We start from the raw sequence: 24576 nt of genomic DNA, 5'->3' as shown, positions 1-24576 counted from the left end.
TATATATATATTACAAGCAACAACTCAAAATGGCATTTAAACTGAGAAAAATACATAGCTCAGAACAACAGCAGTTTTGTTATCCTCAGGCCCTGTTTCTAAAGAACTTGTTTCCTTTTGCCATTCCTCTCCTAAGAAGAGAAATGTACCCCTGTTGTGAAGAAAAGACGAATGTGTTGGAGATCACTTCAGTGTGCGAGACAGTGGTGCCTTTTTGTTTGTCTCCCCTCTGGAGCCAAGCTTACCCTGGGAGCCCTGCAGGCCAGGGAACAAACAGAGCTTTGTGAGCACTGACCCACTGTGCCCAGCAGCCAGACTGCAAACCTCCACTCCTGTGCTAATAGGAAACCACAGAGATGAGGAGTTGGTAGCTGACGAGGGAGGGGAGCTTTCTCGCGTCCACCTGCGCTTTCATCATTGCCCATCAAAACAAGTATAGGCAGGTGGGGTGCTGTGGTGCGCTGGTGATCACCGAATCAAAAGCTTTTTTTCTCCAACATCCTCTTGGCACCAAAATTGAACTGAAAAAAAAAATCACTTTGGGAAACCCAGCTAGTAATTTAGTTTGCTGCATGGATTTGTACTAATCAAGCCCGTGCGCTCACTAGAGCCCCCTATAAATATGTCAATAGCCTGTCATAAATTGCCAGTTGTTACCCAAGAGGCATTAGAAGTGTGAACAGGAGTGTGAAGTGAACCACTCTAGTCAACGTGTCCTACATTTGATTGCATGTTTTTTCATTACATGCAGACACGAATGAAATAAACAGTAGTGACAGCCCATTTTGCACCTTAACCAGAACACAGAAACCCTTTTAGGCTGGCTCATTATGTTTTTTCTCCAAGAAGGCACCGCAATACATTTATAGATGCTGGCGTTGTGAAAAACCTGTAACCCACAGTTTTGCACCAGGCTCCAAACATTTGTCTTTTCTTTTTTCCTGAATGGTCAGATATACACGGCTGGATGAAGTGGGGGTTGGGGTGTCCTGGTACAAGGCTTAAATGCTTTTTAATCCCATGGTTGAGTGACCACTTGCAGTTCTGCCCAGTAGGTCTCTCTGAAGTTTCCTTGCCATTGGCTACACTGTCTGCTTGCCTCTCTCCCTCTCTTTCAAGACACTCTCCTATGCAACTCCCGAATGGCTATTAATTAAATGCCTGCTAATATTGTCTAAAGAAGTCTGTCTTGCTTATTTCAGTAAGTTAATGTCTGTAAATAATGTCTGCAGACTTGCCTGCATTCCACAAATTGCTTTCTATGTAATGAAACATTACGGCAATTCTCCTGGGTCACTCGAGTACTCTGCACACATTGCAGGGATTTTCTTTTTTTCTGTGTATTGCACTTGGTTGCATGGTGTCCCTGTTACACTCAAATAGAAAACCTGTAGTGTGCTGTAGGTCTAAATTGGACACAGTGCTGGAGTTTGCACCAATGGTTTCCTGGGGACACGCTGTATATATGTGACAGTTAGTGCGGTGGTGGAGGCATCCAACCTGCAGTGGATGTTTCTCACAAGAGGTGGGCAGGTATCATTAAATCACAGCAGGCACGGGCTCCCTGAGAGGATCCTGTATAATCAACAATATAAATTAAACCACCTCACCCATATCACATTTTTTACCTTGTCAGTAAATTTTAATTTGAAATGCCATGCCAATGTAATAAATATTAAAAAGATTCTCAATTGAAATATGCCGTTTGTCTCAACTTCAGTCACCGTAGGATGTACCCCAGAACATTCACATTCTCTGGTGGGGTGCTTAAAAAGAGCTATAGATAGCTCAAAGCAGAATCAAATCAAGACTTCACATCTACAAACCACAAAAAAAAAGAAAAAGAAAAAAAAGCTCCTCCACAAAGCAATGTCAAGAGGCTTTCCACATGAAAGCAGAAGTTGTCTAAAGAGTTGCAGGAAGTACTGACAAAGTTTATGAAGAAAAAAGTAAATGTGTTTCTAATCCTCAGCAGCACGTGCAACAATGAAGAAGCCTGAGCACTTAGATATGCCACCCCGGGGGCAGGCTCTATACTTAAGGCTTACAACAGCCTCATTATCTCCCTCAACTCACATCAGATCCTAGCAGCAGTTTGTCACAGGCAGGCTCCTCTCTGCCAGTAGGCATCAGACCAATCCTCCTGCAACACTACTGTACATAATTGCCATATGGACAGCATTTTGAGCCAGACTGAAGACTAAAAAGCCCTCCAGGCAGATTCCCCAGATAACTAAATGAATATTTTATCTCATTTCCATCTAATTTGCACCACATTATTATACAGAACTGAAATTTTTAATTAATTGATAGAACAGATCAAACACAGGTTTACACTTTGATTTTCGGGAGCTGTTATTTTGATAATTTGCATGACTTTTTTTTCCCATGCCAAGCTCTTTTAATCTCTCGGAATTTCAGCATCTCTATATAGAAACATTATAATCAAACATACAGCAAATTAATAACTGTCAGCACACATGAAATGCCTGTCTTGGTTGCGTGAGCAGTTCCAGTGAGAAGTCCTTTTACCTGCCACCCCACTGATTAATTAATTTCACACTGTTTAATTAAATTCACAGTCTGGGGAGTCTGGGAAGCACTGTGGGGAGCCATATTTGAGCCGTGTGTGCACAGAGATTACTAAAGAAGGTCTGAGACTCGTGCTCTCCGGTTGATGTTGACACTGACGTCACCCTCCTCTGGATACCGGAGCCTGATTGTGTCAGTGTCATCTGGCAGTTGTGAGCGTTTACTGCTGGGAAATGATAGTAATGGCCCATTTGTTAATTATCTGCTGGCGTTTACATTAACAAAAGAGAGTTGAGCATTTGACAGCTTTGGACACAAATTAGCATTTGACAGGAGCATCTGATTGAGTGTGCTACTGCATATATGCAAACCTCATCGCCCTAAAGTTAGCTACCAGTACAAATAATGATGAATTATAATGGCAAATCCATTGCTATAGAAAGGTATGTGGAATTGAGGGGGTCATAAAACATAAAGTAAGAAGAAACAGGAGACCCAGACAGGAGTGATTTAAAAATGTGGGCCATAGATCAAAAACTGTACAAATTGGCTTCAGTATAAATGAGCATATTGAACTCCTGTGTCCTGTCCAATGCTGTTGCATCCAACAGTCAAAGCCTCAGAGACACGGTCTCTCTTATGTCAGAACAGAAAGAGATGCATGAGTGTATGAGCACAGCAGACACTGTGACTGTGTGGGCTGAAAAGCGTGTACGTTACTTTCTCTGTTCTCTTGAAGCATATTTTTGGCATCTCTAATCACAAACAAACACATTTTGAGTCAGATGGTTCTAATAAAGTGCAATTTAAAAATGAGGTGATCTTCAAAGATTACAAGAAATAAGTCTAAATAAGCATTTTTCTGATGCTCTATGTTTTTGCACACAGACAACAGAAAATATTATAGAAGTTAATCGGCTTTAAAATCGAAACCTGATTCTAATTTTTGATTGATTTATTCTAGTATTCATAGTTATTTGATTAGACACATAATGATGACAGCCTGCTGGTTTGAATGTATGTGGTGTGGGAATAAATAGTTGCTTGTGTTCTGTATATGATGTATTAAGAAATATTAAAGGAACACACTGTTAAAAAAATATTTTTTTTCTATTTTCAAAGTTCTGTGTGTAAGGATGTCAAACCTTTATGTTTTAACTTTTATATTGTGCTAATGGATTTTTAAAAAGAAGTACTTTCCCGACTTACATGGCTTTTTCTGACAGCCTGTAGACTGATTTCCTCAGACGGATAAAGAAAAAGTAAATAGAGAAAAAATAGTCAGACGGCATTTTGCTCGGAATAAACGTTAGGGAGCAGTTGTTCTACAGTGCACAGATCTGGCTTCGGTTAGCTGGCAATAAAAATTAGCACAAACAGGAGGATGCTGACCTCAGTTAATTGGTACCAGTGCCAATGTAATTAAGTTTTCAGAATTTTAAACAGAAATTTTAGAGTAAATGCCGAAACTTTTCATTTGTCTCTTGCCTGACTACAAAACAAACACAAAGCTTTAAACTGCAGGCTTTCACAAAAGTGTAAATATATAAGATACTCGATGATCAACATTAAACTCAGTTTTGAGCCATTGTGGTGTGGACAGGTGACCTCTGGTGGTGTCTCGTATTGTCTGAAATCAGGGCATTGGCAACTTATCCTTTGGGTCCTTTGGGTAGCTGCTCCATTCACATTCCAAGGATGCTTAAAAGGACTGTGATCTGGGGACTTTTGAGACCAGTTCAGTGGATTAATTGGTAAGTATGCAACAAAGTTCAGGTGAGTGACACATATCAAAGTAAGGGCCGTATGAATGTCTTGTCACTGTCCAAGAATGGTCAGGGTTGTTGTCCTTTGTTGCTCTCTCTCTCTCTCTCTCTCTCCCTCTCTCTCTCTCGTCACGCTCTTTCCTCTTCTCTCAGGTGGAGGGGGGCAGAGTAAACTCTGGGCTCCTGCTGGCAGTGCCTACTGGTTTCCTGCTCTTCAGCCAATGTGCTTGCTTCTTATCTGATCATCACTCAACAGTATTTAAGGACCACCTCAGGATTTGATTCTTTGCCAGACTATCATTGTTTGATTGTTAAAATCAGGCTTTCTGATGTCCAGGTTCCACCCCATCCACCCATCTTTATTTATAGAGCACTTTAAAACAACCACAGCTGACACAAAGTACTGTACATTGAAACTAAATAATAAAAACACATAGGATATAAATAATAAACAAATAGAAAAAGTCAAATAATTAAAAGGAAAACTGAGAGAAAAAACTAAAAGTTGCCTGAGCTAACATCATCATGCTGACTAAAGAGCTCTCCCCCTGTGGAAAATACTTACCTGATATTCTGGACTTGTCCGCTCCTGCACAAAGGAATTGTGGAATTACTCACCTGCCTCTCAACCCTCCACCAACACCTGCCTCCTGGCCGGTCACTTCCCTCACTGCCTCTTTGCTTAGAATACTCAAGTAAGAATCCAATTCAGTTCAAACATTAAAGGCTTCAGAACTTACCAGCAACACGGATTAACCTCCTTCGTCTTTCTGACAGAAGTCACTTCCTGTGTGGAGAACCATAATCCCCCAGCTGCAAGTCTTTGTTGTTATATTTGAATTCCTGTCAAATAAACCTTTTAAACTGCACACTGAGAGTTTGGGGTCTTGCTTCAGTCCACAATAATTGCTATCACCATTGGTTCTGACATGCAAGGACACACGGTTTTCAAGCAGAGCTTTGCATTATAACAACAGAATTTAAAAAAACAATAAATTAAAACAGATGCAGCTTCCAGTGGTTAACCCCAGTGATAAGTGGAGGTAAAAATATTGGTGGGGGTGCAGTTGGGTCAGACAGGACAATGTAAAGCATCTTACAGATAAGGGGAAAAAAACACAAATCTGACACCAATAGTAATATTTCTTAAACCGTTGCTATAAAAAAAACCTTTAAAAACACAAATCTTAAATAAACATGAACACTTCAACACAAGCAGCACTCGAAATTGCCATCCTAGCTAGCTAGCGAGTGCCTCTTCTTCCTCTACAAGACAAGAGTGCCTGTGCTGTCAGGATGTGTGATGTTAAATTGTCCAATCAAATTCTCAAACAAGGCAATAAACAAGGAAATCCATAAACGCCAATTGGTCACGGATGCACAAAATTGCGCCCCGACGGCTGAACTCCAAGCTTCAAATAAAACTCACCCTCAGACCCTTATTACTGAAAAACTTTCAGTCTGTCCTTTTTGACCACTGTCCGTACAAGCAAGTCGATACATAATTATATTATTCATAACACATAACGTGGTGAAGTTTGAGTAGAAAATCGATTCTGGCAGACACGTGAAGGCAACCACACATGTTATATAAACAAAATGTACTTATTTGTATTGCAAGTTATATTTTTGCAAATTATTAATTATTTGTGATGCGTTTTTTTCCTGGCAATATTTTTACAGGGGTGGCACTGTAGCAAAGGTCTGAAAGGAGATTTGACTTAAGCCAGCATTCTTCTTCATGTCCAGCAAGGGGCGACTCCTTTGTTTACAAAAACAAGACGAGCTGGATAGATATTGGAAAACAGCACAGCTCTATGACCTCAGTGAACACTTTCCAATGACTTTATTGGCTCAGTCACTAGTTTCAGGTCATATTGAATAAAACATGAAGTTCATTTTGTAATGCCATTGTTAGAATCAGACAGGAGGATAATCCAGGAAATGCTCTTTCGCTAAGGACTTGTGATTGACAAGCCCTTAGCCAAAGAGGACTTGTCAGTCACTTGTGATTGTGATTGACAAGTCCTTAACCAATAAGCGCGTCGTGTCCTCGGTTTAACACTGATTTTACCCATCACCTGTCACGTCCTGTTCAAAACACCAACATGGCAACTGCAAAAACACTCAGCCTGTGGCTTCATAACTCCAGTTATGGACAGTTTAAAAAATATTGCTTATGATTATATAGGATAATCACTGTAATTCATTTAACCTGTCACTGTTTTTATTATTTTTGCTGGTGTATACAACAGTTCAAAAAAATAAAAAGCATTCAGATAAAGGCTTTCTTTGATCAGTATGCACCTCTCTTTTGTATAAGCGTCACAAAGCATAACAAGAAGTCAGAAGCTTTTATTCAAACAAACGACTCCATTTTTGCAAACAGTCAAGTTTACTTACACGAGATAAACTTTTAATAGGCATTCCAGCACACAGCGTCGAGACACTTCTGCAGACTGATACAGCATTAGCTGGGAGAGCAGCACTCTATTTGTGCTTGCCTTGTCCTGTGACAGGAAGACCTATCAGGTGCCCCCCTCAGACTCCCCCCAATCCCTCTCTCTTCCTGACCTCATTCTGTCATCTTCGTTTTTCTTCTCCCCCACTCACAGGTCTTTCATAAAGTGTCTCCATGCATTACACATTTAACAATGCATTAAAAATAGGCCACCATCAATCAGTCATTCAGTAGTGGAGACGAAATCTACTTGTGGCACCAATTTGATATATTTCTCAAGGTTCATGCAGGAAAAGAATGCCATAAACTCTTGAAATGATGTGCGGCATATGAAAGTTAACAGATATGTAAATAGTATGAGATAATAATACACCGTACCTCATAAAACCCACCATGATAATTCTGAATTCCCCTTCGCTTAATTTCCTCTGGCATAGTGTCTTTCCAGAATCCAGAAACAGAATTAAGATAATATATATATGCAGGCGCTAAGCCGTGACAAGATTTCTGTTGATGGGTGCCAGGTTAACATCGTGCCCAAAACAGTGATTTGAGAACTGTGATGCATGATACAAGATAGGTACTAGGTAAAATCTGATGTAATGTTAGGGAGTGAGTCAAGCCTCGAGGGCAAATAGTCTGAACAGTCTGACTCCAGGTTGCTCATGCCAAAGCAGATGTTCAACTGACGACAGCATTACAAAAGACAGGGCTCCATGTTATTCAGAAGGTATTTTATATTATTAGGATGGCATGTCAAGGTTGCCGAGCTGCCGATAGAGCTGCCTTTGTAGCTGTTTTGATGGCCATGTATATTTAATAAAGATATATCGACAATCTCACAAAGTGTTTTCAAAGTGAGTTTTGTTAGCACAGTAAGGTGTTCTCCTGCTCAGGTTCAGGTACAGGAGTCTGCTTGTGAGCTTTGATGTTGCAGCTCTGCTCTGAGGCTTGATCCTGCATTCTGGACTTCAAAACAGACTGCATCTCGTCATGGGCAACAGCTTGAAGAGGTAGACACCTGCACAGACATGCCTGAAGGACCACCCGGAAAATTTGGTCAGAGGACAACAAACATTTCCCATCAGCTTCACCTGGCAAAAACTGCCTATTATGACGTTTTTATGTGAAGTATTTCCTGTCCAAATCTACAGTAAAGCAATCGCTAATGATCCACAGATTGAGTTTTCATTAATTCAGAGAGCGCAAACCTTATCGGGAATAGAAATGTAGTCTGGAAAGACAGTTGTTTAAAGCAAGCTTCAGCTTTGGGTGTTTCATAAATATTACATTAAACAAAATATGTTGCTATGAAGAAAGAAATCCATGTATTGTGCAGTGCAAAAAAATGTAAGTATAGATAAAATAAATGAAAGAATGTTTTAGGTATCTTCTTCTGAACTTGTGGTACAATAAAGGCTCTTGATTTTTTTTTCCCTTAAAAATTGCCTTGAAGCGATGTTTTCTTCTTCTTTTATAGCACGTCACTTTGATTCAGTGACCAACTGTCTGGTAGATTGCCAAGTGTCTGATGATGTGTTTTTTTCTCAGACCATTTTCACTTATTACCCCCTCAGGTTATTACTTGCTGCAGTCTGGCTATTTTACAGACATGACTCCATATGTCCTTAATGACACCCCTGATAGCTCATACAATGTGGACCAATATGTTTTCAAGATATACCCAATTTATTTAAACTAAATAGTGCCATCTATAAGAATAACAATAAGAGCATGACGCTTACCTTAAAGCATCTCTTGAATCTTTTGCTGACAATGTACAATGCAATAGGGTTGATGCATGAGTTCAGGGATGCCATATTTATGCCAAAATAGTCAAGGACAAGAAAGACGCTGAAAAAGAGTTGTCAGAAAATGTCAGGAAAGCTCATAGGCTGGCCAGTGAACAGCAGAAAAGAAAAAAAAAAAAAAAAAAAAAAAAAAAAATATATATATATATATATATATATATATATATATATATATATATATATATATATATATATATATATATATATATGTATATAAACTTTAAATTAAAGGTTCTTAGTACTTTGTGCTCACCTCAGCAGCTGACACCTATTAGGATCTTTTTCATCATAAATTGTTAATTTCAAGATTCTGCTGAGGTACAGAGGCAACCAGCAGAGTGCAAACACAATCACCAGGCAGAAGACAGTTTTTGCAACTTCTCTTCTCTTCAAAAGAAAGGACATGATCAAAATAAGCTTTAAAAAGGAAACATTGCCAGAATGATGCAAAATCTGCCAAAAACCACAATGCTACCTGCTTGATGTGTTCGCATAATGTAGTCTCAGTTTTTCTCAGCATTTTCCTGGTCATCAGCGTGTAGAACACTGCAGTCCAAACTAGTGGCATGCAAAAGTAGAAGCCAAAGAGCCACCAGTCTTTCACTGCTTTATAAATCTGTTGGTTGAACACGACAAGGCTATCAGTCGTGGATGCGAGAGCACCATTCAAGAAACAATATTTGACACACGTGTAGGTTGAAAACAAGCGTACTTTGCATCTGCTGGCTGAAGACAGAAGAAAAACTATGATAATTGTTACATTTTTTAGTTATCTTTGACAATTGACATGAAAACTTAAATGTTATGAAGACAATTACATTACCTGCATGAACCCCGTGGTTTGCATTGGGTGTAGTAGACATATCGTGAGACGCTTCTCTTTATAGTCCATTGTTATCATATCAAAGCCCACAACTTCAGGGACAGCCAGCAGGATAGAAATAACCCATATCAGACCTATTTCAATTGCTGTCCACACTGAAACCCAGATGCCTTTGATTTGATTCCAGGACACAACAGCTCTGTATCTGTAAAATCAATGAGAAAATGTTATGGCTTGAGGAACTTTTTGTCTGTAACAATGATGCATTTTCAGCTCAAGAACATTTCAAGGGCTAATGCTAAATAAATCTGTCTGCCTGATGAAATACAGATAGGAGGCACGGAACACTATTTTCTTGGAGGGCACAGGACAGTGCTGTTTATCTCCTTACCTGTCAACACTCAAGGCACATAAGCTCAACACAGTAATTCCAACAGAGGTTTTTTGTATGAAGGGAATGAGTTTGCAAAGTACTAAACCGAAGGGCCAATTTTCTGCCATGAGCTGCAACAAAAACAAAAGGGCATTTTTGGCAATTTAAAAAAAGAAAAACACCCACAATCAATTCCAGCTGAAATTAAGTGCAGAAAAGAAAACAATAATTGCACACCATGTGGTAAATAACTCACCCTGTAAGCATTGATTGGAATGTCTATCACAATGTGGATTAGATCTCCCAAAGCAAGGCTCGCAATGAGAATGTTAGGGCCACTTCTCATGCGTTTGTTTACGTAGATAATTCGAAGTAAGGCGGAATTCCCGACTATTCCAACAACGAAAACAACCAGGGAAACTATAATATTGACATATTTGAAGGTGACTCTGATTCCAGCTGACTCTGAACACATAGGAGGGTGTGATGTTTTTGGTCCTGCTACTTGAGGTGGATGAATTGAGCTGTTGGATTTCTCCTTTTCCAGTATTAAAAAACCAGGGGAGGTTGTTGCAGAGAGCTCAATTACAGGAGATGGTTCTGAGTCCTGGTTGTTGGCCGTTTCACCGACAAGAAGATTTCCCAAAAACAGAACCAGAGTGAAAATCCACATTGTTGTAAAATTCCTCAAAAACGCCTTTTTGCCAACTGTGGAATGGAAAAAAATGAAAGCTGTTATAATCAGCACAGCTAATTAGCTTTACGATTTAGTGCAATGTAAATGATTCATTTAACTTATTTTTATTTATTTAAAAGGGAAAAAATATTAATAATAGCATTGATTATGATTGCCAACTTACCTTCAGATGAACACATACACACTGCCTGCAGATAGTCTCTGTAATAATAAACAGGCTGTATGTTTAATACAAAGGACGGTTCTTTGTTGCCTGCTATAACCCGGCTGAGGAAAATCAGGGTTTTATAGACTAAGGTACTGTTGTCAGCATTAGTCATCGATCTGTCAGTAGTGACTGTAATTACTTCCCTTGATGCATCACCCTGAATGAAAGGATGGTGTTGAAGTGTATTGTCTGCTATCGCAGAGTGAGATCATTTTATAGGCTTCAGTAGGGATATTGTGTTACAGTTTTTCCCTCTGTTACTAAAACTTGTCCATTATCTTATTTGACATATCCTCACAAAATCTAAATGTAGCAAAATGTCTATTTTAGTGAAGCAAGAGATTTTCTTTGCTTAGAGCCACAAAGCCTTTATCACTAAGTCACACTCTATCGAGTCATCATTAATGAATGCAATGGGAACTGGAAAAATATCTTCTGCAGCTATATTACATTTTGGATGTACATGAGCTTGATGCACAAATACTGACAGGCAAACGCACTTGAATAATAACGAAAATGATGCAAATTTTAACTACAACATTTAGAGAGTTTCAGCTGACATTTTTTTGCCTCAGTTGACACATATCAATTTGAAAACATGACTCGGTCTCAGTCCTACCAGAGTTACTGCTTCTGCCTCTCCTGAGGGTCCCGGTGAAGGTGACTTCTCCCCCTCGACAGTCTAACGACAACCTGAAGAGCCTGGAGGAGCAGGAGACGTGACGACAAGAAAGATCCCACTGTTAATAACATACTTGACAACTACTCATTTCAACATTGAAATCTGTGCCTCGCTGCTCACAGATGACCTTGGGAAACTACATGCTGGCATGTTTTTTTGCAAGAAGTACAGATTATGAGAAGTGAATTGAGAATAAAAGACTGTGACAACTGTTCGCAGCTAAGTTTTCGGTATATTCCAAATAAATACAACATTTTTTTTGGTATCTTTTTCATGCAGGACCCATAGAAGTAATTATGGTAATATGTAAAGACTTCTAAACACAGCACCTTGCATTTCTGTTTCATTTGTCACTTTAATTAACTCCATTTTGAGTCAAACTGCTGGTAAAACTGATCTGAAACCAGCTGTTTTTTGGTCTTTGGCCTCAGTTGTGCTTTAATGGATATGACGGTTATCTTGGTGGTCGGTTTGGCTAAAGAGCTTTTTACCTGACAAACCCTACCACTGCTGTCAGATGTAATGACTCGCCAAACCCACCATTACCGCAGCTGCATATCTGCACTGGACACAGTTTAATTTGGAAACCAAAATGCTTGGGTTTATTACAGATTGCAGCCTCGGTATTTGCAACGATTATGGTCTAAGCTGTGAAATGTGTCCACGCTTACATGGCTTATCACAGCAGGTAAGTCATGTGAGCAAGAAGCTCTTTTGTAGCTTATCCACCAAAAATACTGAATAAAATTGCTCTCGTGAAGCATTTTTTTTTGTCTCCCATCGCTGTTTTCTTCAGTTCCACCAGAGTTCATGAAGGTTTGTTTGTTGGATGGAAGATTTATTACTCTGATGAGTACTCAAACACACACAGATTGGGAGTGGGTGGAGCAGAGCCCCTCTTTCAGCTGTCAAGGTAAGCTGTGTCATCAGTATGGCTAAGATTGGGTCACCTGTTCCAGCCCCCTCTTGGATCTCATGACTTAGACAGCTGTCAAAATCCTAATTATTTCTCTCTTGTGTAGTTCAAAAGGAAATTGAAGAATCCCGTTGATGCATGCAGAGGTGAACGTGGACAGTGTCCCCAATTAGCTGCTGTTGTTAATGCAGTTCTGGCTGATGGCTCTAACAGCAAAGCCATTCAGTATTGTGGTTTTGTGGATATTTTAAGCATTCCTGAAATCTTGAAATAAAATTATGAACCTAGATGGTAACTACTGACATTTTTAAACTGAGAAATTATGTTCTTAAAATGAACTAATTGCCAACACAGTCTTTCAAAGACAGTTGTACATTTTTCACCTTTTGTTGTTACCCAACTTTTCTTTTCTAGCACTTTTTTCACCAACACCATTTTTTATAATAATAATCATAAAAAAAAAAAAAAAACGTTGACATTTGATATGATATCTTATACAATTTTCTTCATATTTGCTTTAAGACACTGTAAACGTAATGAGATTATTGCATTTTATTTATAAACTGCAAATCTCTCTATATATAGAGCCTTTTTTTTTCTTTTTCGAAAAGTGCCCACCAGCATTAAAGCACTGCTTACATTGTATATTAATGCATCAGATATCACCACTGTCACCACTGCCAGATTCCTCTGCAAGGGCAGAGTTAGGAGACAGATGATGAAAAGCGTGTGGGTCATTCTTGTTTCCTAGCATACAGGCCAAAACAAACTTGGTAATGACAGTGATGGCTTTTTCCCCACAGTAATAGCTGCATGTGGTGGCTATAATATCAGAGGTGCAGAGGTGATTATCAATCAGTTTTTTTGCTGCTGGTTCCAGGTGTTGAATCTAAAAAAGATGGCCCTTTTCCCCCTCAGTCTGTCTATTGCCAGCACTTCTATTAGCCCTTCACATGCACTCACCAGCCACTTTGTTAGGTACACCTGTTCAACTGCTCGTTAACACAAATATGTAATCTGCTATTCATGTGGCAGCAACTCAGTGCTTTTAGGCACGTAGACAGGATCAAGATGACCTGCTCAAAATCAAACTGAGCGTCAGAATGGGGAAGAAAGTTGATTTAGGTGACTTTGAATGTGTCATTGTTGTTGGTGCCAGACAGGCTGGTATAAATATTTCACAAACTGTTGATCTACTGGGAATTTCTTACACAATCATCTCTAAGGTTTACAGAGAATGAGAAAACATCCAGGGAGCGACAATACTCTGGAGGAAAATGTTTTGGTGACGTTAGAGGTCAGAGGAGACTGGCCAGAATGTTTGTGAGCTAGTAGGAAGTAACTCAACTGTATCTCAATTAAACCGTCAACACAACCAAGATATATGGAAGATTATCTCTGATTACACAACACCTTAAACTATGAAGGAGACTGACTACATAAGCAAAAGACTCACCAAAGCTGGGCAAGCCTCAGTTTCTCCTGCAACATTCAGATGGTAGGGTCAGAATTAGACAAAGATCCAGGCTTGTATCAACATTTCAGGCTTTTGCTGGGCACACTATTATGTCCCTTGGTACCATCATTTAAATAAAACAGCCTGAGTGTTGCTTCTGATCACGTCCATCCCTTTATGACAACAGTGTACCCGTCTTCTGCTTCCAGCAAGACAAACGCCATGTCACAAATCATCTTAAACTAGTTTCTTGAACATGATGGTGAGTTGATCATGGTGGGCTCCACCTCACCAGTCTCAAATACAATATAGCATCTTTAGGATGTGGTGAGACAGGAGGTTTGCATCATTGATGTGATGTAAACAAGTCTGCAGAAATTGTACAATGCTATGACGTCAATACAATACCCTGTTGAATCTATGCCATGAAAAAAGTTTTAAAAAAAAAACTACTGGCAACTGCTAGAAAAAGAGGCATATTCTTAGAGTGTGGATGTAGTTTTGTTAATTAAAAGTCAATGAAATGGGAAGCACTCCGGTTCTGATAATATTTACAGAATGACTGACTCACCTGGTAAGAAAGGGTTCATGCCCACTGTACGAGTGGCTGTAGGAAGCTTTCAGAGCATAACCAAAACCTCCCCAATTGTTGGGGCAGGTTACAGTTCTTACACAAAAATAGGGTAAATTAATTTCACAATCACCACGTTGTGGTTATTCCACTCTAACAGTGCTTTACTCAAAAAGTAAGCTGCACATTCCTCGTTCTATAACTGCACCACTACGGCCTCTGGATGTTAACAGAATGGACGTGACTACAATCTGAGGGAGCTCTCTCGCCCTCCCCAACTCATCCCAACTCATTTCATTACAGATATTTTTGTCAGCGGACACATGAACCCACAGCAACCAGAGATGAAGACAAGTCTTGTAATTATTATTGAATATGATGTTGTCCAACTGTTGCCGGAAAAACGCCCATTAAAATCAAATAACCTTATTTCCGCACCTCAGTATCGCACAGTATTTGTCTAAAGAGTAATTTGAACAAAGAAACAAAACAAGAGCTTAACAAAATGTGACGTACGACCTCTTTAACTAAATGGTTCTGTCACTGCTGAGAGTGATGATGGCAAAGCGATTAGTCAAAAGGAAGACAAGACAGGCAGCATACCAATATAAACAATAAGAAATAAAGTTTTTGCACAAAATCCAGATGTTCAGTAGCATTTGGTGTTTAATTTATATTTTAAGAGGAAAACAAAACTCTATATAAATTAAAACAACATTAATTGGCATCTAGTAAGCTGCCCAGTACATTTCAGTGTGTTAAATAAAATAATAAGACCGTTGTTAAATCAGTGGCTGCTTTGACTGTCTTGTGTTGTCTGTGCTAAGCTACTTGATATCTTTCATTGACGACAAGTCTGATGGTGGTAGAAGGCAAAAGAGAAAGGAACACAGTGTCCCATGAGACAAAAGCACCCCAGCAGTTTCCTGAACCTTTAGTGCCACCGAGGACTGATGGACAGAGTGACAGACAGATGGAGAGACATCCATCTATCCAGTTCCACATATTCAACTCAGGGTTCAGGGTTATCTATGGCCAGCTAGCTCTACCTAGCGATAGGTTCTAGCTGTCTTGGTCCAGCCACCCCCTTCAGCTCTGGGTCCAAACATGTGGGAGAGGTAGCGGCAGATACAACATAAGTTTTTTATTATTATGTATTTGTTTCGCATATTTGTCACGCTTACATGTTTCAGATCATAAAACATCAATATTAGACAACCAGATAACCAGAGTAAATTTAAAAAGCTCTTTTCCAAGTTATCCAAGCCTACAGTACTGTAGGTTTTTCTCGCAGAAGAAGTGATTGCCTGTTACATGCCTCAGCGCACCAGCACATCTATCATCACTGATAGATAGATTGATATCATCATTGATTTTCTGTCATCCTTATTAAGGTGCTCTCTCCTCTTTGAGTCATCCCAAGTAATGATTGGCAGCAGAAAGCTGACTGCACTCTTATATGTAGTCAGAGAAGCTGGTGCATGAAGGTGGGCAAGGTTCACTCTCTCTTTCTCTTTCTCCCTTAAGTCCATCAACGGTGTTATCCCTCAGTTGCTTTTTCATTGTTGTTTATTAATTATTAGTTAATTTGGGAGTTTCTGGCAGTGCTGTTTTTGGCAGTCCTATTTTGGTTCTATTAGTCGAGTTTACTAATATTTATTTAGTGGAGAAGCTTGAATTGTGTAGCTGGCAAATTGTCTTCTTCCGCATATTTTTTTTTGTTTTGGTATGGATTGCTATCGCCACTATTTGTGTTCAGCTGTTGTAAGTAAAAATCATATGTAAAGTCCTTTTGGGATACTGAAGCAGTCATTTAAAAACATTTAATTTAAAAAAAAGACATCAGTGTTTACCCAACTACCAGAACCAACCAATTTGATCATGAAATTATAGGCCATAGGAATGTAGGACATAGGGAGAGGTAAAACTGTTTAAGAAGCTTTGAAAGCATTATCTATAGAATTAATTGTAGTTCTTGCAATTTCCTTCCCATTAGAATCTATCTGAGAAAGAAATTGGCACTTAATAGCTCCAAACTCGCAATATGATAAGATGTAACAGATTGTTGCCAGGTCCACACAGATTTAGCTGGACTACATTAAACCCTACTCATTTGGCCCTGCACTTAGCAACACTAGACCTGAAAGGTTCCTTAATAATTCTAATTGGTACAGTTTTCTGGCAACACCAGAGTACTATTTCCCCCTATCTGCAGATTTTTTTGTATTTTTTTTTAAGTAGGCTGAAACATTTGAAGCTCCATAGAAAACCCAAGACTTGTACAAAGGTATAATTATGTATTCAACCTCGAGACTTCTCAAGATAAATTACAGCAATATTAAGCATGTGGTCTTTTATGCTTCCCATGGAGATGATACGAATACATAGATAGTATCCTTTGTTTCTTAAGGTTGTATTAAGATCAAACAAACTCTTCAAATGGATGTCAAAAAAGATCATTGATGAGCCTCATCCCTGGGGTAATATTTAAAAACAAAAATTACTACTAGCATGTTTACATTGTGTCTACAAGAACAGACAGATGATGATGATCCAAAGGTATGCTCATGCATTTGTAATGACATTGCTGTTGTTGTGTTCCATCTTAAAGCATATGTGTTTGATCATCTGTGGCAAAATCGAGAAGAAAAAAAAAAAGGACATCACTGCAGAATTCAAAAAGCTCTGTACGCTTCGGAAAAGGAGGGCAGACCAAAGTGTTGAGCCGATTGTGTTTATTTGGCTTCGTGTCACAGCTAAAGGAGGCAGGCTAATTAAGAAGTTCCACAAAAGTGGGAAATGTTTTCTGACCTTATGCGTGAATGGAACGGATAATGTTTTGCATCCTTTTAAGCAGTGCTGAAAGTGGACGATCGAGGACAAGGTCAAAGTACAAATGAGAGACTACATTTGTTCCCTTTGATAAAAGGTTTGCACAGTGTTAATGATCCTTAATAGACAAAGCTGTCCTTCTGGGAAAGCAGCCATTATAATATCTTCCGCAGAAGCTGCTGACTTCACTTACATAATCCTGGTAGAAAGGACGTAGCGCCCAGCATCAAAGGCATTTTTGCAAAATAAAAGCTGTTCCACATGCTATCATCCCAGTGGAATGATATGGTAATTGTTACTCTATAAGGGTTATGAAATGGATTTAAACAGAGGGCTTTCTAAAAATGAGGCCTTGAGGTAATGGTTTGACATTTTAAGAAACATATTTGCTTTGTGGTGGAGAATTAGAAGAAGATGTGCAGATGGATACCACTCTCCTGTCTTTATAGCAAATATGCAGCTTCTTAGCTCATCTCAGTAAAATACTAGTTGCAACTTGCCTCCTGTCTCCAAATGTAGTAAAACTTCCTCCCACATAAATAGTCTGGTATATGACCTCAGTAAAAGATTACCTAAGCTTTCATCTAATTTATTTTATTAGAGGAGAAGTGCGATCTCCAAAATGTAAAACTATTCCTTTTAACCAAATATAAAATTAATGTTGAAAACCAATTCAAACCTGCAGTTTTTTTGATAGGTTTCTTTAAAGACCTTTGGACCAGCTGCCTCACTAATCTCTGTGGTATGTTTAAAGGTTGAATCTGACCCCTGGTAGAGGTCTCTGCTTTGGTGAGACCGGAGATCTGAGGAGGTGCAGGAATTGGCTGTATTTTTATCCACAAGTATGCAACCTTCCCTTCAAGCTTCTCACCTTCACTCTTGGGCTGCACATCAGTTTGTGTGTGTGCATATCCCCCTAAAAATGCACGTAACCTATTTCACCTTCGCACATCATGGAAATATTAAGCTTCATCTGAGGTCAAAGCTTAAAGTTGTTAATGGTAAATTTATGCACTACAAACTGTGCTTGCGATGATTTGATATGCCGCTCTTATACGTGAAAAATATACAGCGGGAGCCTCCATTATAAACCACGCAGTATATCAGAGCAGCCATTCATGATAATCATTAGTTGTAAAGAAAAGAAAAATAAATTTGAAAAGGGATAATGTGTCATTTTGATTTTAATGAAGCATTTTTTGTCTTTCGTTTCTAAAGAATCATAAAAAGCCAGAGCACAGTGTTCCAAATGACAAGCACAGAGACTTACTTTCTGCTTGGCCTGATGCAGACCTGCAAGTTCCACCACTCTGCAAATCTGCACCACATTAAGCCACATTACATTTTCCTTCCCCAGATGCAGTGGTTTAACAAACAAATGGAGAAGGAGAAGTGACCCGGAAAGATAAAGGCCGATGTAAATTAAGAGAGAAATACAGAATTGGCAAAAAGCTCGCCTCTTTTATGGCAGCGATGGCGTTTTACAGCATTGCATTATTTCAGATTTGTTTGAATAATATGATGCAAAGTCATTCACGGTTGCATTCAGATTGTAAAAGATTTGATCAGCAGCTACACACACACACACACACACACACACACACACACATTAAATGGTAAACACAGTCCATTCTGTCTTTCCTCGTTCTTCCTAGCGCTATGAATTATTCGCCATTTATACGAAATCTTTTAAACATAACAGATAACAACCGGTCATCTTGCAATAAATTGTTGACTGCTAATACGTTACCATTCAGCCGGACACATCGCAATACTATTTTTTTCACATTCTGTATGCTATTTCTAATTTATATGAAATGGTTAAACTGCATGCACTCTTGCTCTGTCTGCCCAGCTGTAGTGAGTCAGTCTGAATTAATTCTTAATAGGTCATACTTGCCAGTCTTGTGCAATTTCTTTAAAGTTAATAAACAAAAAAATACTAAAGATTTTATTTTCATCATAATTGCTATCCACTTAGGTTCCTCTCTGACATTTTTTTCATCTCATTTGTTATCTAGGAGTCTTTCTAGAAAGGTATAAGGGATGGCTGTTTTTGGTGCAGAGCATATAAAAATCAAACTTGTAGAAATCCTTTCATAAATTAATCATGTCCGTAGCATCCCAATACATACATTGTGAGGCAACTATAAACTTTTCAGTCTCCATACTACCATACATGTTGTGTCAAAACATTCCTGTAAATGTACACTGAAAATAGATGAGTCTCAAATTCGTTGCATTTTTTTCACTCTGTTAAAATGAAACTTATTTTTTCAGTAATTGAAGATTGATTTTGACCATTTCTTCTTTCGGCTGTTCCCTTTTGGTGTCGCCACAGTGGATCTTCTGCCTGTATTTCCTGCTATCACTAGCATTTTCTTCTGCCACCCCAGAAATCGCCATTTCGTCTCTCACAACATCCATAAACCTTCTCTGTGCTCGTCCCCTTTTACTCCTGGCTGGCAGCTCCATATTCAACAGCCTTTGCCCAATATATCCACTATCCCTCCTCTGCATATGTCCAACCCATCTCAACATTACCGCTCTTACTTTGTCACCAATCCACTCAACCTGAGCTGTCAGAAGGACAAGTTGTAGGGAAATTGTCAGATCCCACGTCTAATCCACGTCTAATCCTGTCCCTCCAGGTCACTCCCAGTGAAAAGCTCAGCATCATCAATTCTGCCACGTCCATCTCAACCTCCTGTTCCCGCTAATAAAAATGGCCCATAAGAAGACTGTCAATTAACACATTCCCCAGAGATTTAAATGGCATGTACTAACCATGACCATAACGCCGTGTTAACTTGTCCAAGTTGTACGGATCATGACACACAACACAGCGCTGAGGCAAAAATGTTGGTAGCAATGTCTTTTTCTTTTGGCTCTTCCCTCCTCTGCTTTGTTGGCATGAGCGTGATTAAGTACAGTAGTGTAAAGTATATTTAACAAGGTTTTCAGTGTCATTGGAAATGCACAACAAACTGGATCCATACTATCACATGTTATATTTAAATATACAGTATATATAAATAACTGGAAAAGTGTTCAGCATGTAGTGAAACTGGCATATCCTGTGCAAATCACTGAAATTGTAAATGAAAAATGTATCACTGTAGAAAAATCTTACACACTGACATGCCAGGCAGTGTATTCTAACTAAAATGTTAGCTTTTAATTACACATAAGACACTACTAATTATCTTAATTTAAGAATAATGCAGTTGTTGTGCTTTAGTTGTATATGCACATGGTTTTTGAAGACGGTAGGCCCACTCAGACTGACTCGGTTGCTTAGTTTCTTTGTGTTCTTTCCTACTAAGTAGATATTAAGATCAGACTTCTGAGAGGATCATACCATCTGTTGCATGCTTCGTTGTTTTGCTTGTCACTGACGATAGTCTTTTATGTCTCTGGCTGCGTGTTTGCCTTGTTGTCATGCAGCAGGATGAATTTGGAACCAATCAAATATACCAAGCTAATGGTACCTGTTTGATGGATAAGACTCTAAACATCTAAAGTCCGTAAAGCTTTTGATTTTGCTTTTATCCACACCATATACTGTGCACAGTCCTGTACACTAATGGCTGTGGCGAGAACAGGAGAGATCAAACAGAAGATGAGGTAGGATTTAAAGAACTTGAGGTAAAGTTTTTTCCCTGTTGTGGTGTCTTATAGACACAATTGCTTACACTAGCGGTGAAAATTGTTGTTTTTATCCGTCCATTCTGTGTCTGCTTCTTCCTTTTTTTGTGGTTTCTCTGCGCATCTCCAAAAGTATCACAGTAATGATGCAAAAACCTGACTCGCTAGGCAAATCAAGTGAGATGGAGACAACAAAAGAAAGAAGAAAAAAAAAAAATCAACATTTGTACAAAAAGGAAGGTTATAATCAGGATATATACTACGGAGAATGTTTACAACAATAATCTCTCGAGGAATTGTCTAATTTGCCTAGTGTAGCTAGATTCTAGTGTTTTATGCTATTAAACCAACATTTAAAAACACCCTTTTTTTCTGGAGAGTCGAGAAATAAATGGTGAATTGATACAATTAGCATACACGGAGGCTTTTTTGTGTTTTTCAGAGATCTTTTTCCTATTGCCAAAGAAATACTGAATGTGGGTTTTCAGAGCCTTGTCTATCCTTGTCACAGTGTAAGTTTTATCTTGTGAAAGATGATATGACATGGTATCCAGAGACCGAGTTTCACGGTTTTGATTTATTCATGAAGCACAAGTTAAAGACCTCAAAGAATTTAATAAATTATGAAGTGTCTTTGTTTTTTTTTTTTTCTCCTCAGAGTGTTCCTAAAAACACGAAATCTGAGGTGGAGATATCCCCAGATAATGAAGTGTTGGATTTGCTCAGCACGGAAACTCCCCCAGCTCCTCCAGCCTGCCAACGAGAAACGAATGAGCTGCTAACTAGTCTGGACAAGGTATGCAAGAAAGTACTACTTTTAAACTGCTGGTTTTCATCCCCTGCTATAAATGTGAATTCATTTATGGACCATGCAATTAGTGTGCATTTCTTTCTTTTTCTTTTTTGCATCAAAGCTTGCCTGTAGGGGCTTTTGCTTGTTTTAAAATGTGTCCGTCTCTGACCCTGTCTTTGAATACCTCATTAGCTGCTGGGATATTTAGATGCTGTGTTTCTGACAGTGTCTTTTAGAGACAAAGACAGAGAGAAGAGAATGAAAAGCATCTATTCAAATAATGTCTTCAGACCCCCAACGTCAAGTGGATCAGAGGCATTGCCGCAGACCGTGCTGAACATTTGATGTGAGTGCTGCCAGCCGCTGAAGAAACCCCCGGTGACCAGCGATCTGATAGTCAACAGCAATGACCCAAAAGAGGTAAGAATGTGTGTGTGTGTGAGTGTGTGTGTGTGCAGCTCATGATAAATAAAAACTGACTGAAGTGAAAATAAGTGATTTTGCTCACAGAAGTCACTGTGTGCAGCAGTGAGTTACGATTACTGGGGATATCAAACAAACCGAGGTAATTTAAAACATCAAATATCCAATTCTGATATATGAGCACTACTTTGTTTAGAACCTAGTGAATTTGTGACTTAACAATGAGCCTCAGTTGAGCTTCACACAGTAAACTGGGTTGGATAAGTCTTTCAGCTTTAATCCATCGGGTTTAACCTAAGTAAATGCATTAGCCATTTAGAAAAGACAACCATTTTTATACATCGTGCACTATTTCAGAGCCTCAAAGATGATCGGACAACTGACTAACAGTTTTATAGCCAGGTGAAGCCTGTTCCCCCATTATTCAGTGATACATTAAGCAGATCTGGAGTTTACTCCAAGTTTTGAATTTGGATTTGGCAGCTTTCGATTGGAGCACTCTTATGTAAGCTACAATGCCAATAGCCTGTGATTCAGGTTCAGAAGTAAGCTATCAAGGCTGAATAAGTCAAATTTTAGTGCTTTTGCGGTGTGAGCATGTCCTCTCAGTCATTCTCTGTGACCCAACCATCCAAATTCACTAAAAGACATGAGGTATCCCAAGAAGTTCTGTTTGAGTCTGCTTTAACCAAACAATGATTGTTAGATTAGAATTAAATCACCTCCATTTGTTTATCTTTTGGAATAATTTGGATTTGTCTGCCTGGATAAATAAAATCTTAAATCAAGCACCATTTGAAATTACTCTTAAAAGACAAGAGCTCAAAAAACATCAATCCAGATTCGTGGCCTTTAAAATAAAAACATTTCCGCTTAGATTTTTACCAAAACGCTCTTCTCTGCCTCTCTAACAAACAAATGATAATAAAAATGAGTGAATGAATAAATAATGACTGCTTCTGTGAAGAAGGCAGCTTGTGAGATATCAGAGGATTTCCTGAAGCCTGCGGTAGTTATTGCTGAAGAAAATGTGGCTGATGGGGACCCAGCGGTGTAGATAGATCAAAGGTCAGTACTGCTAACAATTCTGGTGGCTTCCAACATTACATTTTTGTATTACCTTTCTATGCATGAGGTGATTACCTCGACACTGCAAAGGAAGCACACACAGGTCCAACTCCTCCAAGAACGCACATCAATATGAACCATTGCCAGAAGGTTGTGTTGTGACTTCCAGCGATCCCAAAACCATGGAGGAGATTCCACAAGACAGTTACTCTAGCTCCTTAACCCATCAGCAGTCTTTGGTGCAAGGAGGAACAAAGTGAGCACTGCCAGAGGCACAAAATGTCTCTGACCAAACAATGAGAAACAGACTTCATGAAGGTGGCCTGAGGGCCTGACCTCCTCTTGTGGCTCCTGTGCTCACTGCCCAGCACTGTGGAGCCCAATTAGCATTTCCTATAGAATACCAGAATTGGCAGGTTCACCACTGGCACCCTGTGCTATTCACAGATGAGAGCAGGTTCACCCTGAATATGTGACTGACGTGAAAGGCTCCAAGGAAGCCGTGGAGAACATTATGCTGTCTGTAATATCGATCAGCATGACCAGTGTGATGGCTGGAGGGATGCATAGACCTCTATGTCCTGATTGCATGTATAAAAATTCTCCATATGCTTAGAACCTGGTGCAGAAGGTCCTGGGTTTCTCCAAGTGCATAACAAAGCCCAGTCTTATGCGAAGAGAGTATGGAGAAAGTTCCAGTTGGATAAAGGATTAGATACTGTTGACTGGCATCCATGCTTGCAAAATCTAAAGAACACAAAGCACCTCTGTGACATTATGTTTTACCATCCAGCAGCTGGAATGACTCTCCAGGAGCTCAGTGGTCCCCTGGTCCAGACCTGGGAGGAGATCCCCCAAGACACCATCTGTTTTCTCTTTAGGAGCACGTCCCGACGCTGTCAGGCATGCACACAATACACATACAATGAATGTGGGGCCATACAAACTACTGAGTTCCATTTTGTAACATGGAGTAGACTACTACATCGTTTTTTCACTTTGAATTTTTTGGGTGTGTTTGATTTCTGCTCTCTGTAGAAATCAAACACACCCATTTTCATTTTCATTCCCATCAGATGATGTGGCATCCTTTTGTTCCTAACACATTACCCAGTCAATATTGTTTTTTCTCCCCATTAAGATCTGATGTGTTTTCTGTGTGTTCCTTTAATTTTGTTCTTCTTTGATGAATAAATTTGGCTCATCAGGGGTTGCACCACTTACGAAACATTTTAAAAAAAATTTTTCAGATAGAAAATTCATGTGAGTCTTTAGTGTATATCTAATTGAAGATCAGAGATTCACCAAACAATCGCACATCCTTTTGATTACCAGCCTTAACTATATAAATACATATAAAATCAGCTATTCTGACAGCTGAATGGTCTTCTATGTGTGATCCTCTAAAGACAAAAATTAGCAGCTTCACACTGAAGCAACTTAGGACAGGTTACTGGTTACCAAGGAGATGGCTATAATTGGTTCTATAATATTTTTCCTATTTTTCTTCATAGTG

The 24576-nt window shown here is 39.1% G+C and overlaps 1 protein-coding gene and 1 long non-coding RNA gene across 2 annotated transcripts; one reads left to right on the top strand and one right to left on the bottom strand.

Moving 5' to 3' along the window:
- Positions 1–6637: 6637 nt before the first annotated feature.
- ednrbb (endothelin receptor type Bb) lies at positions 6638–11773 on the bottom strand. The gene is made up of 8 exons (XM_004557907.3): positions 10627–11773; positions 10023–10474; positions 9785–9897; positions 9394–9598; positions 9046–9186; positions 8824–8957; positions 8505–8613; positions 6638–7794 (listed from the first exon to the last, which is right to left on the bottom strand). Exons 1-8 carry the CDS (start codon positions 10781–10783, stop codon positions 7627–7629), a joined length of 1479 nt encoding a protein of 492 aa, XP_004557964.2. The 5' UTR covers positions 10784–11773; the 3' UTR covers positions 6638–7626.
- An 8767-nt stretch (positions 11774–20540) lies between these two features.
- On the top strand, positions 20541–24183 carry LOC143412966 (uncharacterized). The gene is made up of 4 exons (XR_013093500.1): positions 20541–20755; positions 21435–21572; positions 21796–21989; positions 23854–24183. It is a non-coding gene; the product is annotated as an uncharacterized LOC143412966 (long non-coding RNA).
- Positions 24184–24576: the final 393 nt, after the last annotated feature.

This window comes from Maylandia zebra, linkage group LG16 (genome assembly GCF_041146795.1).
Source record: "Maylandia zebra isolate NMK-2024a linkage group LG16, Mzebra_GT3a, whole genome shotgun sequence".
In the NCBI taxonomy this organism is placed as follows: domain Eukaryota; kingdom Metazoa; phylum Chordata; class Actinopteri; order Cichliformes; family Cichlidae; genus Maylandia; species Maylandia zebra.
This window is presented reverse-complemented; position numbering and strand designations above follow the sequence as displayed.

What these genes read in the sequence shown, in the direction of transcription:
- ednrbb (XM_004557907.3), bottom strand. Translation starts at nt 10,783, where the DNA reads ATGACTAATGCTGACAACAGTACCTTAGTCTATAAAACCCTGATTTTC. An exon ending in GTGTATGTGTTCATCTGAAG is followed by an intron (nt 10,475 to 10,626) that starts GTAAGTTGGCAA and finishes TCCATTCCACAG; the next exon opens with TTGGCAAAAAGGCGTTTTTG. An exon ending in TGTGCCTTGAGTGTTGACAG is followed by an intron (nt 9,599 to 9,784) that starts GTAAGGAGATAA and finishes TTGATTTTACAG; the next exon opens with ATACAGAGCTGTTGTGTCCT.